The sequence below is a fragment of the Meriones unguiculatus genome, chromosome 20, assembly GCF_030254825.1.
Source record: "Meriones unguiculatus strain TT.TT164.6M chromosome 20, Bangor_MerUng_6.1, whole genome shotgun sequence".
Classification (NCBI taxonomy): Eukaryota; Metazoa; Chordata; class Mammalia; order Rodentia; family Muridae; genus Meriones; species Meriones unguiculatus.
Window position 1 is genome coordinate 52,829,500 of NC_083367.1, and position 19,367 is coordinate 52,848,866.

At 37.7% G+C, this 19,367-nt stretch overlaps 1 protein-coding gene across 7 annotated transcripts in view; it reads right to left on the bottom strand.

Annotated features, from left to right (window-relative positions):
* Grik2 (glutamate ionotropic receptor kainate type subunit 2) overlaps positions 1-19,367 on the bottom strand; it is a 657,687-nt gene that overhangs the window by 248,030 nt on the left and 390,290 nt on the right. For all 7 annotated transcript variants that reach the window (XM_060373546.1, XM_060373542.1, XM_060373543.1 and 4 more), the window contains one exon: positions 4,266-4,379. In XM_060373546.1, coding sequence (XP_060229529.1) covers positions 4,266-4,379 — 114 coding nt within the window. The remainder of the gene's footprint in view (positions 1-4,265; positions 4,380-19,367) is intronic.

The following is a 19,367-nucleotide window of genomic DNA, read 5'->3' on the forward strand; positions in this document are numbered from 1 at the left end:
CAGCGCGATAAGCCTAAGGTTCAGAAGTGGCACTTGTAACATGGTAGAAACCAAAAGGTTGCTGATTGGACTTCAGACCAGCTAAACAAGAGGAAAACATTTCCTGCTACTGGAAACCTGCCTGACTACCCCAACCTAGGCACGTCACCATTACTGGAGGAGAATCTACAACATCTCACTTGCTAAAACATTATAATCCATAAAATGATCTTTGAACACCTATTTCTTTTATTGAGGGGGGGCTTCAAGACAGGGCTTTTCTGAGTAGCCCTGGATCTCACGGTCTCACTTTGTAGATCAGACTAGCCTTGAACTCACAGAGATCTTCTGCCTCTGCCTTCCCTGGGTGCTAGGTTTCATCATTCACCAGCAAACCCGGCCATCAGCCAGTATTTTAATGTCTTTTTGTGTCATTTTTTTTCCACTCCTGGCATTTCCTGTGTTCATCACTGTTAAAGTATATAAAGTCATATATATACATGTAAATATAAATATATATATGTATTCTGTTGAACAGTTGGATATAAATATTCTGTTCATCATATATATTAAGAACAAAATGTTTGGTGTATCATCATTTTAAATGTCTGTTTGGAATAAAGGATGCAGGTGGTGTGAAACAGAAAAATAAGAATAAAGGTTCCACCTTGGAAGAAGAGTAGGTCAGAAGAGAAGGACACAAAACAAATAACATCAAAATTGTATGATTACACACTCTTGGAAGCATATTACTTTTAATCTCAAATTTATATACAGTATATATAAGTGTGTGTGTGTGTGTGTGTGTGTGTGTGTGTGCATACACAGATAGCTTATGATTAAAGGAGATTAAGCCATTAAGCCACTTGTGCTGACAATGTTCTATACAAAAAACCGTAGACTAACAAAAGCCCAGACAAACACACACAAAACCTTCATTTAAATGTTTGGTCAGGTAATTCAAGCAACTCTTAAAACAATATAGATTATTATTAGTGTTTTTTATCACAAATATTTGATAACCAAAGTATTAACCAAAAAAAATTAGAAGATGTTGAAATAAGGTGACAATGTTTTAAATAAACTTTTATTTTTTTTACATTATTTACATTTTATTCACTTTGTATCTCAGCTGTTACCCCCTCCCTCATTCCCTCCCTAGCCTATCCTCCCTCCCTCATCTCCTCCCATGCCCCTCTCCAAGTCCACTGATAGAGGAGTTCCTCCTCCCCTCCTTGTTAGGCTTCAACAGGACTAACTGCATTGTCCTCCTCTGTGGCCTGGCAAGGCTGCTCCTCCCTTGGGGGGGGGGGGCAAAGAGTCAGCCACTGAGTTCATGTCAGAGACAATCTCTGTCCCCCTTAATAGGGAAAACACTTGATTACTGAGCTGTCATGGGCTACATAGGAGCAGGGGTTCTAGGTTATACCCATGTTTTTAGCAGCTTTTTTTTTTTATAATAGCCAGAACCTGGAAACCACCTAGATGTCCCTCAACTAAGGAATGGATACAGAAATTGTGATATTTTTACACAATGGAATACTACTCAGGAATTAAAAACAAGGAAATCATGAATTTTGCAGGCAAATGGTGGCAACTAGAAAAGATCATCCTGAGTGAGGTATCCCAGAAGCAGAAAGACACACCTGGTATATACTCACTTATAAGTGTATACTAGACCTATAATATAGGATAAACATACGAAAATCTGTACACCTAAAGAAACTAAACAAGAAGAAGGACCTGGGGTAAAATTATCAATCCTTACTCAGAAAGACAAATGGGATGGACATTGGAAGAAGATGAAAACAGGAAACAGGACAGGAGCTTACCACAGAGGGCTTCTGAAAGACTACCCAGAAGTGTATCAAAGCAGATGCTGAGACTTATAACCAAACTTTTGGCAGAGTGCAGGGAATCATATGAAGGAAGGGGAAGTTAGTAACACCTGGAGAGGACAGGAGCTCCACAAGGAGAACAACAGAACCAAAATATCTGGGCACAGGGGTCTTTTCTGTGACTTACTTTTTTAAAGAAATAATAGAATCTTTGAAAAACAAGTGGAGTGAAATATCCTTAAATATAAAGAGTATCCTTGTAAAATCTACGCATCATGAATGTCTGATAGATAATCTTATGAGTTATGAGGAATGCTGAACTAACTGATCATTATCAAGCAACACTGCAAACCAATACTATATGCGGAAATAAAAATGTCCATGCCTGATACACAGAAACTGTTGCAAATGCTTCAGGTTTGCTTTGAGCCTTGAAGCAGTAATTTCAAAAGCATATAAAGTGTGATTCTTTGTATTGTTTAGTTTCACATTAAAGAGAGCTAGATATGTGTACAAGTTAAAAAAACACTTTTTAATGCATTGTAAATGAGAAAATAGAATATTGTGAGTGGAAAGCACACAGCTTCCTCTTCCACACTTCTCCAGCACACACACAACTAAACAGAATAGTTACCGTCCTTTATTACATGGATGCATCAGAGACGAAGCTAGGATTATGAATTGAAATCAGAAACAGAAGGAGAAAATAAAGAACTGTGTAAAGGTTTAGAGTCTGAGAATACAAGACACTTTTGAAAGCCTGATTGGGAGAACTTAGTAAGGCCCAGTTTACTGAAAGTGACAGATGTCTTAGGCATGGTCTTTACTCTGTGAGCCTTGTGGGATACACATTGTAGAGAAAAGTTAAGTTATGTTCCTCAGGCGCCCTCAAAAATGTTTAGGAAGATGATTTTCATGTAAACAAAAAGCAGCAGAATATTAATTCTGCATTGTATGTAAATGGAAAATACAATAATTTCACAATAAAGAGGAATATTTGCAACCAAAAAAAAAAGAGCGAGTTTTAAGCAATCACAATAAAATGGTACCTGGTTATCCCAGGAAAGTCAGAATTCCTGAAGAGAAAATCAAGACAAAGGGAAGAATCAAGATGAACAAAGACTTGAATTTCAAGGATTAAAATTTGTGAAATTTTACTGATTATTACGGATCCTTTAAAAGTCTGCATAGCAGGAGAGCAGAAAATAGTAGAATTACACAGTTTTGGTAAGAAGCCGCGGAGAAGAAGATGGTGATCAGCATAAGGGATGGCTGCATGTCCAATGAACAGTCCCAACATAAAGTTGTGACATCAAGGACAAATGGTTTGATGGAGAAGTCAGGTGTGTTATTTCCTATGGCGAAATTTTGGCTGAAGTATTGTTCCAGTTTGATGCATATAGAAGTTATATTTTTTTTAAAAAAAATGAAAATAACAGGAAATATAATGTTAAGTTGAAGAAGAGACCTCAAAAGTTTAGATATGATGCAGAAGAGTCTAAAGTCCTTAACTAGGGAATGTAAAGCCTCAAGACCCCAAGAGTGTCAGCATTGCTTCATTATCGAAAGCTTTTAACATGCCTCCAGTTATGACATCTGGTTTGTTACTAAAATACTAACATACTGTTTCTTCTGACCCCCATGATTTACCACTGTACTCAGATTTAGAGATTTTTGGCTACTTAACTATTCCCAAGGGATTTCTGAGACTTGAGCTTCATTTTTCTCAGGCCAAGGGAGACATAGAAATAGCCCTAGTAAGCTATCCTGCAAGTCGGAAATACTGACTAAATAATCTAAGAGCTACTACTTATTTGAAAATTAAGATTCTCCTTTGGAAATGGCATGACTGACCATTACTAATAATCTACTTAAAACATGTAATTATGATATTGATAAAATAGCTAGCTTCTCAGCGTTAATTTAATTATCGTGGTAGTAAAAATATCTCTGGTTTTAAATACAACTTTACATTATCTTTCATAAAAGAAATTAGTAAAATGAGAGCTATTACGCCAGCTGGAAACAATGAAACTAAAAACAAGGTTATGGTGTAATTATTATAGAAAATATTGAAAATAATTGCTATATAATATGAAATATATTTTTGCTGCTCATTTAACAGTATTCAACTGCATGTCTACTTATTTTTAAATCCTGACATTGGCAATAGCAACAAATTCTCTGGAAATGTAAAGATTTCCAATAATTCCTGAAGCTGTTTGCATCAATACATATACCACAAACTTTAATATGTGTTGTATTACTGAAGATTAACAAAATAAAATTCTCACTGAATTAACATTGATTTCTCTGTTTTACCGTAATTGCTAAATGACTATAAGATACATTGCATTCTGTTCATTAGTATGCCCATTAAAATGTGTTTTTCTATCTACATCATGCTGTCTATATTTTTTTCTAAAATAATTGAAAACAAATACTTACCAAAATTGTGGTAACAATCAAAGAACGATTAGACAAGGAGTCTGTGATGTTTGCTGGCTTTCCTTTCTGACTTTCTGTCATATTCAGACCACTGGCGGGATCCCAAGTTCCGATCTATAAAACAGCAAATGTACTTTGTAAATTTTCCATCAGGCACCATGAGACAGCGCTGCAAGGGAAAGTGAAGGCTGATAACACTTAACCATTTACCTCTGCAGCATTATGTGCTGTCACTAGAGTACAGGCTGCTTGCTTTAAGCCTGATTCACTGCTCTGCAAAGTACATCTAGCAAAGTGTGACATTAAAGGAGAAGCTAATCCACCATACTGCCCCCATCACTGTGGGGGTTTGTTTTCCATCCCAAATAAACTACATTTGATAATACATGAGTAGCTTCTAGAAATTCATGAACAGGATATATTCTTTAGTCTATAAATCTATCTCATCCTCTCCTTACAATGAGAGTGTTCACAGAAAAAGCTAAAAGACAAGGAAATCCAGGATAAATTAGTAAATATTTAGTTAATCTACCCCAGTTATTATTTCTTTACTATATTTAAATAGATTATTACTGAACTAATGCCTTCTTATAGGTGAGACCATACAGTCTTTGGGTGCAGACAGTTTTATGCTACTGAAGTCAGTGGATGGGGTGACAAAGTCAGTCACTGTGGAAGACATATATAAACACAAAACTATAGCTGCCTGACAGCACTGGCCTACCAGCGTTAATCATCAAGAGTTGTGGATACAACAATTCTTTATTCCTTCCATCCTAAACCTGAGAATCATTAGCAATGAAACTTGTCTTCCATATTTCCCTAGCCAATTATCCAAATTATTTTCAGCCAAAGACAGCAGTAATTTCTTTTTCAAATTAACCTTTGTGTATTAAAAATATGTTTAAAGTGACATTGGCTTAGTAGACATTACTCTTGTTGTCTATATATTCTATAAAAGGTCTTGTAACTTGATTATGATCCCATTAATTCCCTTGGATTTTATCACATATACTAATTTTATTACGATTTTTTGCAGTAAATTTTTAAATCTATATTTTCTTTTTAATTGAACAAACAGAAAAATCATAAAAATATTCTGATTGAAAGAATGGTAGATAGCGCATTCTGATTGCTGTATATAAACATAACCCCCACTCTATCGTTTGAACACTGCTGTTAAAACTATAAAGCTTTCATAAGCACATCATTTTAGAGAAATCTTAAGCACTTCTGTCCAATTGTCTCATATTTAATTACTTTTCCATTATGCCAACAACTGTATATTTCCATTATTTTTTGTGAATAAAGAAATATTAAATAATTCATAAGGAGAAAAGAGAACTTATTTTTTTCAAATTAAATTATTTGCACAGTTATATTTCATGTCAGCTCATGATAAAACAGGATCAGATGAATGGGGAGGAGGTCCCCCCTATCAGTGGACTTGGAAAGGGGCACGGTGGAGATGAGGGAGGGAGGGAGGGACTGGGAGGGAATGAGGGATCGGGACACGGCTGGGATACAGAGTTAATAAAATGTAACTGATAAGAAAAAAATAAAATTCAAAAAAAAAGTCATAAAAATGGAGGTCATGACCAATGTCTGGGCACACTGGATGTGAGAATAAAACATTAGATTGACTGCTGATTAAAGGCTTAAGTGTTTAAACTATAAAAAAATCACTAAAAGCTCTCTGTAGGCTAAACAAGCTGTGTCTCAAGTGTTTCCTCATTGTGACTGCCACTTTGTATTTGTGGTTCAAAATCAATACCTGACACAAATTTGTTTCCTTAGATTTTATTTCTTTTCTTTTTCATCGTTGATCAAATAACCAGATCTTTTTTTTATGTTTTGGAATACGTATATTATATAACACATAGTAATATACATATATAGTATAATGTTACTTGTATGTATGTTTTCAGTTATGACCATTTGGCACTGGACAGCCAATTGGTATGCTCTTCTCTGGGGAAGTCTGCCTGTCCTGCTCTCAGATTTCCTTAATTGTCTGCAGATCTTTGTGTAAGGTTGAGGCCTGGTGGGGTTTTCTCCATCCACTTTGACATGTCCATTGGAATCGTCCTTGTTCAGTTCACTTTGGGGAAGTTATGTTGGTGAGGTTTTATGGTGAGCTTGTGATGAAATAACCAGATCTTGTAGTTCTATTAACCAAAGTATTAACAACTATGATTTACCCACCATTGCCTATCTAATAACACTCTCAGGAATGGTTGAACAAAGCTACTTATGGAGAGCGTTCCCTATTTAACTTAATGCCACAGTACAATTTACAAAATAATAATAACGTCTGTTGTTGAAGATATAACTAAGTTGTCAAGAGTATCAACCACTGCCGCAGAGGCCCTTAGTTTAATTTCCAGGCAGCTCACAACCACCTGTACCACCAGCTCCATGGGACTTCATGCCCTCTTCTGACCGATGCATTCATGTGCTCATCCACACCCCTCAGACCTATACCCATACATATAATTTTTTAAAAAAATTAATCTTAACAGACAAAAAGATTAAAAATTATTTGTGAAGTCAACAGTACCTGAATAACAGACCAGAGAAACACATAATTTATAAAAAGATAATTACAGACATATTTTCCTGATAGATATAAAAAGAGATAAAAAAATTCCAAATAAATAAATTGAATTTATAACCAGGGATGCTGGCACATGCCTTTACTGCCAGCACTGAGGAGCAAGTGGCAAGAGGATCTCTGTGACATGGAGACAAGTTAGTCTACAAAAATGAGGTTTAGGCCTTTTGGAAGTACAAATGAGACATGAAACTAGATAAAGAATTCTCAGGCATTAAAATGAAAACAGCCGAGAAACACTTTTAAAACATATTCGACATTCTTATCCACCAGGGAAATTCAAATTAAAACTGCTTTTATATTTCATCTTACTCCTGCCAGAATAGTTAAGATTAATAACACAAGCGACAGCTCATGCTGGCAAGGATGTGGAGTAAGGACGATACTCCTCCACTGCGGATGATAGTGCAAACTTGTATAGCCAATATGGAAATCAGTGTGGTGAGCCCTCAGAAAGATGACTAATATCAAAAACAAATGATGACAAATGTTGGCATGGATGTGGGGAAAAGGAAACTTATTCATGGCTATTGTGAATGCTAACTGGTACACCCACTATAGAAATCAGTGTAGAGCTTCCTCCAAAAAACCATAAATCATATTTTCCATATGATCATGTTGTACCAAATTTGGGTACATACCTAAGGAATCCATGCCCTATTATAGGCATACCTATTCATCTATGTTTATCACTATTCTACTCACTATGGCAAGGAAAAAGAAATAGCCTTGATACCACAATCAATCGGTGGTTGGATAATAACAATGTGTTATATTTACAAAATGGAATATTATTCATCAATTAAGAAAAAAGATCTCATGAAATCCACAGAGAAGTGGATGAAGGTAGAAGCAATCAGAAGAGGTAACCCAAGCCAGAAAGACAAATGCCATATATTTTCTCTCATCTGCATATATTTCCTTTGAATCTTCCTATATTTGTGATGCATTTGGGATATCAAGAAAAGTTAAAAAAAAAATCAGCAAGCTACCACAGATGCATAGAGGACAGAGGACAGAAAATGCTGATATAAAGGGTTAAAGAGAATAATGCGACATAAAAAGTTAAACTAGAGATGGAGAGCAAATAAAACATAAACATAAAAAAGTTAAACCAGAAAGAGAGAAGGGATGGGGCTACAACAGAGATGTAAACTGAACAAAAAATTATATATCTATATAATGTAAAATAAAAATAAAAATAAAAACAAAATAAGATCTAGCACATAACATAAGCTGCTGCTTTTGGTAGATTTTATATCAATAAATATGTGCTGAAAGGAAAAGGAAAGAAAAAAACATTTACTACTTTAGAAGCTGCATATATAAATTCAGCTTTCCTCCTTTCATATTGCTGAACATACCACAGACTGAGAACACAGGACTCTGATCATTCGAGCTGGATCAAAGCTGAAAGCTTTCTTCTTGTTGTTAGTTTCCTTGGTACCTAAAAGTATAATTAAAGCTGCCAAGGAAGGCAAACAATTAAGAGTCCTGTGCTGCTGCCACATCCACGAGGAACACAGTCAGATATTCCTAACATTGTAGTAAGCGGTATTTATTCACATATTGGCGGTAACCACAGCTGTCTAGTTGGACGTGAGGCTCACTCAACATTGAAAAAAATCATGCTTTGTGCTAGAAACTTAGCCAACCACAAATTATGCTAGAGCAGCATAAGTACTTACTACATTTTAAATCTTACCAACAGATAACTATAGCTAACACTTCTCACTAAAGTTTACTCTCACAACAGGGAACATAACACAAAAGGGAATGGAAGGATTATAGCAGCCAGAATATCAGGAAGTCTATTGTGAAGTAGTATTTCTGAGAAAGGGCTGAATAAACAACACTAGAACAATGGTAATATCAAAAATCATGCCAATGTGAAAGGAGAAATTTTTCAGTGGAAGCCATCTCTAAACAAAGAAGTATAGGCAGTTAAGGACTTCTGGGAGAATTTTTCTCTCCCAGGCTTATTGGCTATTCAATACAAAATAGTCAGTTTTGAAGTAATATACATGAAAAACAATGAATTATAACTCAGCAGGTTGAATTTATATATTTGGACATGCATATATATGCAAACAACAATAATAATCAAAGAAAAAGATGCTATCAGTTTGAGAGTGGTGAAGATAGGGGAGGGACTGAGGAAGGGTTCTACCGAAAAGCTGGAAAGACAAAGGAAGAAGAAAAGTGATATGACTCCAGTTCAGTTTAAAAAAATATTTTTTTAATAATTTTTAGTTTTTTTTATATTAATCACAGGTTACTTACTTTGTATCCCAGCTGTAGCCCCCTCCCTCATTCTCTCCCTCCCTCATTTCCTCCCTGTCCCTTTCCAAGTCCACTGACAGGAGAGGTCCTCCTCCCCTTCCATCTGACCCTAGCTTACCAGGTATCTTCAGGCCTGGCTGCAATGTCCTCCTCTGTGGCCTAGCAAGGCTGCTCCTCTTTTGGGAGGTGGGGAGAGGTCAAAGAGCCAACCATTGAGTTTATGTCAATAACAGTCCTTGTTCCCCTTACTAGGGAAGCCACTTGGATACTGAGCTACCATGGGCTACATCTGAGCAGGGGTTACAGGTTATATCCATACATGGTCCTTAGTTGGAGAAAGATTCTCATAAAAGAGCCCTGTGCCCTGATATATTTGGTCCTTTGGAGCTCCTGTCCTCTCCAGGTCTTACTAACGCTCCCTTCTTTCACATAATTCCCTGCACTCTGCAGAAGGTTTGTTTAAGAGTCTCAGCATCTGCTTTGATAAATTGCTAGGTAGAGTCTTTCAGAAGCCCTCTATGGTAGGCTCTTGTGTTGTTACTTGTTTTCTCCTACTTCCAATGTCCATCCCATTTGTCTTTATAAGTGAGGAGTGATCATCTTACCCAGGGTCCTCTTTCTTGTTTATCTTCTTTAGGTATACAGATTTTAGTATGATTATCCTATATTATATGTCTAGTATCCACTTATAAATGAGTATATACCATGTGTGTCTTTCTGCTTCTGGGATACCTTACTCAGGATGATCTTTTCTAGTTCACAACATTTGCCTGCAAATTTCATGATTTCCTTGTTTTTAATAGCTGAGTAGTTTTCCATTGTGTAAAAGTACCACAATTTCTGTATCCATTCCTCTGAATTGTTTCCAGGTTCTGGCTATTATGAATAAAACTGCTACAAACATGGTTGAGCAAATGTCCTTATTGTGTATTTAAGCCTCTTTTGGGTATATGCCTAGGAGAGGTATAGCTGGATCTTGGGGAAGTGCTATTCCTAATTGTCTGACAAAGCTCCAGATTGATTTCCAAAGTGGTTTTACCAGTTTACATTCCCACCAGCAATGGAGGAGGGTTCTCCTTTCTCCACAACTGTTCCAGCATGTGTTATCACTTGAGTTTTTGTTCTTAGCCATTCTGATGGGTGTAAGGTGAAAGCTCAGAGTCAATCTCTGTGATGGCTAAGGACAAAAATAATCTAAGCAATATTTTTTGATGAAAAAGAAGAATTTATTGTGGAGCCAAATATGTGATTATAGGCCAGGACTTTCTTTAAAAAATTAAGAACATACACCCAGTATGAACACATACACACACATGGAAAATTACTAAAGAATTTAGTGCAAGAACCAAAAGTTGAAGATGCGGATACTTCAGTCCAAAAACAGTGTTAACTATAAAAAAAAAAATCCAAACAATCATCCAGGAAATTTAGAGCACAATGAAAAGTCCAAACCTAAAAATAATACCTAGGGATCCTGAAGAGAATGATGCCCCAACCAAGAACAATGCATGGAGAGGACCTAAAACACCTGCTCAGATATTGCCCATGGACTCAGTCTCCAAGTAGGGCACTTAGGAAGGGAAGCAGGGGCTTTCTCTCCATGAACTCACTGGCAGGCTCTCTGATCACCTCCCCCTGGGGGAGGTGATCCTTGCCAGGCTACATAGGAAGACAATGCAATGAGTCTTAAGGAGACCTGATAGGTTAGGATCAGATAGAAGGGAAGGAGGACCTCCCCTATCAGTGGACTAGGGGAGGGGTATAGGGAAAGAGGGAGGGAAGGCGAGATTGGGAGAAGACAAGGGAGAAGGCCACAGCTGGGATAAAAATTGAATAAATTGTAATAAATGATAATAAAATAAAAAGAGACATATATAAACAATAAGAATATATAACTGATGGGCAGCTTGGGCTTCATGGGGGTTCCCTAGCAAGTGGAGTTTGGCTGGTTTCTAATAAGGACTCCTTTGCCTAGTATTGGATCACTTCCCCTTAGTGGGTACCTTGACTGGCCTCAGTGGAAGACTATGCTCTCAGTTCTGATGAGAATCAAGTACTGGGGTGGGTTAATATTGAAGTGAGGGGTTCCTCTTTTCTGAGAAAGGAAGGCGGAAAAGGGGGAAGAGGGTGGGTCCAGGAGGAGAGGAGGGAATGGACTGTAGTTAGGATGCAAAGTTTATAAATAAACTTTTTATAAAAGAATAAGAGAAATAGAGTAAAAGAAGGAATCCCAGAAAATGTTTTCAAAAAAATCATAGAAGAAAACTTTCCCAATGTAAAGAAGGAGATGTCTATTAAGGTACAAGAAGCATAATACAGAATACAAAATAGATTGGGAAAAAAAAAAAAAAAAACCTTTCTCAGCACACAATAATCAAACCACTAAATCTGCTAAACAAAGAAGGAATAATAAAAACATCAAAGGAAAAAGACCAAGTAAGTTATAGAGTTAGACCTTTTAAAATAATATGTGATTTCCCAATGAAGACTCTAAAACCCAGCAGCAGCTAGAAAGATGTTCTCCAGCCTCTAAGAGACCACAGATGCTAGGCTAGAATACTATAACCAATAAAGCATTCAATTATAATAAATGAAAAATATGATATTAATCATAAAGCCAAATTGAAGCAATAATTATCTACAAATGAGCCTTATAGAAGGTACTAGGAATAAAAGTACGATCTAAAGGGTTACCACCATGGAAACACAGGAAATAAATAATCTCAGAGCAGCAAAAACAAAAGAAGGAAAACACATACACATACATCATCACCAACAACAAAAGAAAAATAGTAATCAGCAATCACTAAAACTTTGGTCATAGATAATTCTAATATCAGTGGTCTCAGTTCCTCAATAATAGACATAGACTAACAGAACAAGGGCAAAAATAGGACCCGGCCTTCTGCTGCATCCAAGATATACACATCAATACCAAGAATAGACGTTATCTACAGTAAATGGATAAAAAAACGATATTCCAAGCAAATGAACCTAAGAAACAAGCAGGTATAGTTATATTAATATATAATAGAACAGACTTACAACCAAATGAATCAGAAGAGACAGGGAAGAACAAGAGAAAATCATCAAAGAAAACTCCACCAAGAGGACAAGGGCAATGAAGTTTGTGTGAGAAACACTATTACGTCATAAATTGCATGTTGGCCTTCACATATGAATAGTGGGAGACCTCACAACCTCACTCTCCCCAATAGACAGGTCTAATAGACAAAACTAAACAGGAGAATGCTGTACCTAACAAATATTCACAGCACACTTCACTCAAACACAAAGGAATATATCTTCTACTCTTCATGTTTTTAAATTTCTATAAAAATGACCACAACAAGATCGACAAACCCTTAGCCAGGCTAACTAAAAGGCAGAGAGACACCACCCAAATCAACAAAATCAGAAATGAAAAGGGGGATATAACTACAGACACTGAGGAAATCCAAACAATCATTAGGACTTACTTCAAAAGTCTATATGCCACAAAATTTGAAAATCTAAATGAAATGGACAATTTTCTTGATCGATTTGACTTACCAAAGCTGAACCAGGACCAGGTAAATCAACTAAATAGACCTATATCCCCCAAAGAAATAGAAGCGGTCATCAAAAGTCTCCCATCCAAAAAAAGCCCAGGACCAGATGGCTTCAGCGCAGAATTCTACCAGACCTTCAAAGAAGAGCTAACACCAATTCTCTTCAAACTATTCCACAAAATAGAAACAGAAGGAATATTACCAAATTCATTCTATGAAGCCACAGTCACCTTGGTACCTAAACCTCACAAAGACTCAACAAAGAAAGAGAATTTCCGGCCAATCTCCCTTATGAACATTGATGCAAAAATACTTAATAAAATACTTGCAAACCGAATCCAAGAACACATCAAAGATATTATCCACTATGACCAAGTAGGCTTCATCCCAGGTATGCAGGGGTGGTTCAATATACGGAAATCCATCAATGTGATCCACCATATTAACAAACTAAAAGAAAAAAACCACATGATAATCTCCCTAGATGCTGAAAAAGCCTTTGACAAAATCCAACATCCATTCATGTTCAAAGTATTGGAGAGATCAGGGATACAAGGCACATATCTAAACATAGTAAAGGCGATATACAGCAAGCCTATAGCCAACATCAAACTGAATGGAGAGAAACTTAAAGCAATCCCACTGAAATCAGGGACAAGACAAGGCTGCCCACTCTCTCCATATCTCTTCAACATAGTGTTGGAAGTCCTTGCTAGAGCAATAAGACAGTTGAAGGAGATCAAGGGGATACAAATTGGAAAGGAAGAAGTCAAATTATCACTATTTGCAGATGATATGATAGTATACGTGAGTGACCCCAAAAACTCTACCAGGGAACTCCTACAGCTGATAAACACCTTCAGCAAAGTGGCCGGATACAAAATTAACTCAAAAAAATCAGTAGCCCTCCTGTATACAAAAGACAAAAGGGCTGAGAAAGAAATTAAGGAAACAACACCCTTCACAATAGCCACAAATGACATAAGGTACCTCGGAGTAACCCTAACCAAGGAAGTCAAAGACTTGTATGAAAAAAATTTCAAATCTCTGAAGAAAGAATTAGAAGAAGATATGAGAAGATGGAAAGATCTCCCATGCTCATGGCTTGGTAGGATTAATATAGTAAAAATGGCCATCTTACCAAAAGCAATCTACAGATTCAATGCAATTCCCATCAAATTACCAACACAATTCTTTACAGACCTGGAAAGGAAAATTCTCAACTTCATATGGAATAACAAGAAACCCAGAATTGCTAAACAATCCTCTACAATAAAAGATCTTCTGGAGGTATCTCCATCCCTGATCTTAAGTTGTACTATAGAGCAACAGTTTTAAAAACTGCATGGTACTGGCGTAGAAACAGAATGGTGGATCAATGGAACCGAACAGAGGACCCAGAAATAAACCCACACACTTATGGACACCTGATCTTTGACAAAGACGCCAAAACCATACAATGGAAAAAAGATAGCATCTTCAACAAATGGTGCTGGTCTAACTGGATGTCTACATGTAGAAAAATGAAAATAGATCCATACTTGTCACCCTGCACAAAACTGAAGTCCAAGTGGATCAAAGACCTCAACATAAAACCAGACACATTAAATCGGCTTGAAAAAAAAGTGGGAAATACCCTAGAACTCATTGGTACAGGGGGAAACTTCCTGAACAGAACACCAACAGCACAGGCTCTAAGAGCAACAACCAATAAATGGGACCTCATGAAACTGAAAAGCTTCTGTAAAGCAAAGGACACCGTCATCAAAACAAAGCGACCACCTACAGATTGGGAAAGAATCTTCACCAACCCTTTATCTGACAGAGGACTCATATCCAGTATATATAAAGAACTAAAGAAGCTGAAAAGCAGCAAACCAAGTAATCCACTTAAAAAATGGGGAACAGAGCTAAACAGAGAATTCTCTGTAGAGGAATACCGAATGGCAGAGAAGCACTTAAAGATATGCTCAACCTCATTAGCCATTAGGGAAATGCAAATCAAAACAACCCTGAGATTTCACCTTACACCCATGAGAATGGCCAAGATCAAAAACTCAAGTGACAACACATGCTGGAGAGGTTGTGGAGAAAGGGGAACCCTTCTCCACTGCTGGTGGGAATGTAAACTTGTACAACCACTCTGGAAATCAATCTGGCGCTTTCTCAGACAACTAGGAATAGCGCTTCCTCAAGATCCAGCCATACCACTACTGGGCATATATCCAAAAGAGGCTCAAGTACACAAAAAGGACATTTGCTCAACCATGTTTGTAGCAGCTTTATTTGTAATAGCCAGAAGCTGGAAACAACCCAGATGCCCCTCAATTGAAGAATGGATGCAGAAATTGTGGTACATCTACACAATGGAATATTACTCAGCAATGAAAAATAAGGAAATCATGAAATTTGCAGGTAAATGGTGGGATCTGGAAAGGATCATCCTGAGTGAGTTGTCTCAGAAGCAAAAAGACACACATGGTATATACTCACTCATATAGACATACAACATAGGACAAACCCACTAAAACCTGTGCATCTAAAGAAACTAAGCAAGAGAGAGGACCCTAACTAAAACGTCCAATCCCCATCCAGAAAGGCAAAGAGGATGGACGTCAGAAGAAGAAGAAAACAGGAAACAACCTAGGAACCTACCACAGAGGGCCTCTGAAAGCCTCTGCCCTTCAGACTATCAAAGCAGATGCTGAGCCTGATGGGCAACTGTTGGGCAGAGTGAACGGAATTTTAGGTAAGAACTGGGAAATAGTAAGAGCTGGAGAGGACAGGGTCTCCACAAGGAGAGCAACAGAACAAGAAAATTTGAACATAGGGAACTTCCCAGAGACTCATACTCCAACCAAGGACTATTCATGGAGATAACCTAGAACCCCTGCACAGATGTAGCCCAGGGCAGTTCAGAGTCCAATTGGGTTACATAGTAATGTGAAGAGGGACTGCCTCTGACATACTCTGATTGGCCTGCTCTTTGATCACCTCCCTCTGGGGGGGGGAGCAGCCTTACCAGGCCACAGTAGAGGACAATACAGCCACTTTTGATGTGAACTGACATACTAAGATCAGAAAGGAGAGGAGAACCTCCCCTATTAGTGGACTTGGGGAGTGGCATGCAAGCAGAGGGAGGAGGGAGGGTGGGATTGGGATGGGAGGAGGGAGGGGCTTATGGGGGGATGCAGAATGAATAAAGTGTAATTGATGAAAAATTTAAGAAAAAAGGGAAAAAATAATTTAAGAACCTTAAATGACTTTCAAAATTGGAGGAAAACATGGAGTTAGTCAATTGGCATGGAGCACGTCTCGCCCCTGGGGGCAATGGTCTCCTGAACCTACTCAGACCTCGGACACCACCACTGCTAGTTCTAGAACTGACGCAGGATGTTCCAACGAGGGGTTAAGGCTTCTCATAATATTTCCTATAAGCCCACGCCTGTTTGTTTATATCCCCCATTTTTATTCATTATTAGCCAGATAGAGCCAAGTAATTGTGGTAATGATACTTGCTTTTTTGCCCAATGCTGGAATGCTAGTAATTTTAGGTATGCCCTGGTTACTCGCATGCCTCACTGGGTGCCTGTGCCCATTGATGCCCCTCACGCTATGACTCTCTTCAGACAGAAAAGGGATCTTGGAACTACAGCCACCATTGTTACTACCATCTCATTGACGGCTGTTGGAGCTACCACCAGGGCATTAGCCATGAGTCATACTGGGCAGACTGCTCAGACCCTGAATAATCATTTAGCCAATGTAGCTCATGCCTTAGTTGTACATAAAAGAATTAATGCTCAACTAAAAGGAAGCTTGATGGTGTTCAATCAGAGGATTGACCTCTTGCAGGAGCAAATTGATACCCTACGGCAAATCGCTCAACCTGCCTGTCAATGAAAGTATGCTGGACTTTGTGTCACTAGCATACAACATGAGAATTTTTCCTGTGCTGCAAATCTGTCTAAACAATTGTCGAGCTATATTTTAGGTAATTGGACTGGAGAATTCGATACTACGATGGAGCAGCTGAGAGTGGCCATTGTCACAGTAAATCCTACCGGAGTGGACGCAGGACTAGCCACAGGATTATCAACATGGATTGCTGCAGCCATGAATCATCTGAAGGAATGGGCGGGCATGGGAGTGTTAGCAGGCCTTCTGGTGTTGGTCTCCTTGGTTTGCCTGTGGTATATATGCAAGATTAGAGTCTCACAACAGTGTGATGCAGCCATGATCATTCAGGCCTTTACAGCCATTGAAGCAGGACATTCTCCCCAAGCATGGTTGGATACCATAAAAAGCTAAAATGATACGCTCAGGATGCGAGGCTAAGCACTGCACTCAGGGTCAGCCGCTTTGGACCCAGAGAAGAGCATGTCTGATTGCATGCGGGTTGATGCCCCAGGTCCCGCCTCTGAGAAAAAGGTATTGGACGGGTCTGATGCTCTTTGGGTGGATGACACCTAAATGAACATCAGTACAAAGTCCCAATTTATTTCTAATATCAGAGATCAGACCTCTACTCTTGCCTGATGCGTCTAAAACAAAAAGGGGGAACTGTAGAGAGCTGCGGAATGCTATGCCTTAAAGATGGAGCTGGTTTCCGCCTTCCACCTTCCCGATGGTGAGTGCTCTCTGTCACGAACAACTCCACATTTGGCTAAGGCCGAGGATCTGGCTTGCTTCCATGTATGTGGACCTATCTGCATTGCCCCCGTGGCACGCCTGGGTTGGCTACCCAGAGGCTATTTAAGCTGTGGGCTGGCTTTCCCCGGGGTCCGAGGATTGTTCAATGTTCCTGAATAAACTGCATTGAAAAAAAAAAAAAATGACCACATACTCAAACACAAAGCAACTCTCAATAGATACAAGAAAATTGAAATAAAGCCCTATCAGACTACCATGTATTAGAGCTAGATACGAACAACAACAGAAATAAAAACAAAGCTTACAAGCTCATAGAAACTGAACAACTCTTTACTGAACAAAAAAATATAAATCAAGACAAATATAAATTAAAATTTGTTAAAACCCTAGAATGGAATGAAAATGAATACAGAACATACCAAAACTTATGGGACATAATGAGAGCTAAGAGGCAAGTTCATAACACTAAGTGTCATATGAAATAAAAGGAGAGAGCTCATAATAACAACTTAACTATACTTGTAAAATCTCAAAAAAAAGTTTGTATCTATAAAGACTAGACGGTAAGAAATCACCAAACTTAGGGATAAAACCAATAAAATAGAATCAAAGAAAACAATACAAAAAATAATGAAGCAAAGATTTTTTTTGAGAAAAATCAATAAGCTCAACAAAGCCTTATCCAAATTAATTAAAAGTCAGAAAAAATTCAGATTAACAATATCAGAAGTGGGAAAGGGGACATAAAACAGACACTGAAAAAAATTCAGAGAATCATAAGGGTATATTTTAAAAACTTGTACTCCATCAAATCAGAAAATGTAGGAGAAATGGATAATTTTTTCATTAGGTAACACTTACCAAAGTGTCAAGATTAGAGGAGAAATTTCAACAGACACCTAAGGCCTAGTGAAATAGAAGAGTCATTGTAACACACACACACACACACACACACACACACACACCCTCAGGGATAAGTGGTAATAGTACAGAAATCTACAAGACTTTTAAAGAAGAGACAGGGTCCATACTCCTAAATTTTTCCACAAAAATAGAAACAGAAAAAACATTGTCCAATATGTTTGATGACACTATAGTTTCCCTGAAACCCAAACCAAACACAGACCCACTACAAAGAGACCTACCACAAACAGACCCACCACACATAGAGAATGACTGACCAATCTCCTTTATTTAATAAGATGTACAAATACCCAATAAAGTACTTGCAAGCTGAATCCAGGAAACATTAACATTAACATTAACATCCACAATGAACAAGTAAGCACCATCCTAGAGATGGTTCAATACACAAAAGTCAATAAGTATAATCCATCATATAAAAAACTGAAAGGAAAGAAAAAAACACATGATCCTCTCATTAGATATAGAAAAGTGTTTTGACAAAACCCAACACATCTTCTTAATAAATGTTCTCGAAAGATTAAGGACACAAGGGATAAACACATACATAATAATGGTAGTTTACTTTAAATCATTAGTCGACATTGTAAACGGAAATAAACTCAAAGAAATTCCACTATAATCAGGAACAATATAAAGTTGTCTCATTCCCAACACATTAAACAATGAAATGGAATTGAAGACCCAGACATAAAGTTACATACCCCTGGATACCTGAGTTTTTAATAAAGATATCAGAAATTTACACTAGAAAAGGACAACATCTTCTACAAATGGGGCTGCTCAAATGGGTGTCAGCATGTAGAAGAATGCAAATAGGTTTATACTTAGCACACTGAACAGAACTCAACTATAATGGATCAAAATCCTCAACATAAAACCAGACTCGATGATCTGAAAGAAGACAAAATGGGGAATAACCTTGAATGCATTGGTACAGGAGACAACTTGAAGAGAACACCAATAGCACAGGCAAAAAGGAAGACAATAGGAGGAACCTCGTGTTAGTGACAATTTCCGTAAGGCAAAGAACAGTTTCAATAGTCCAAAACAGCAGCCTACAGAGTGGGAAAAGAT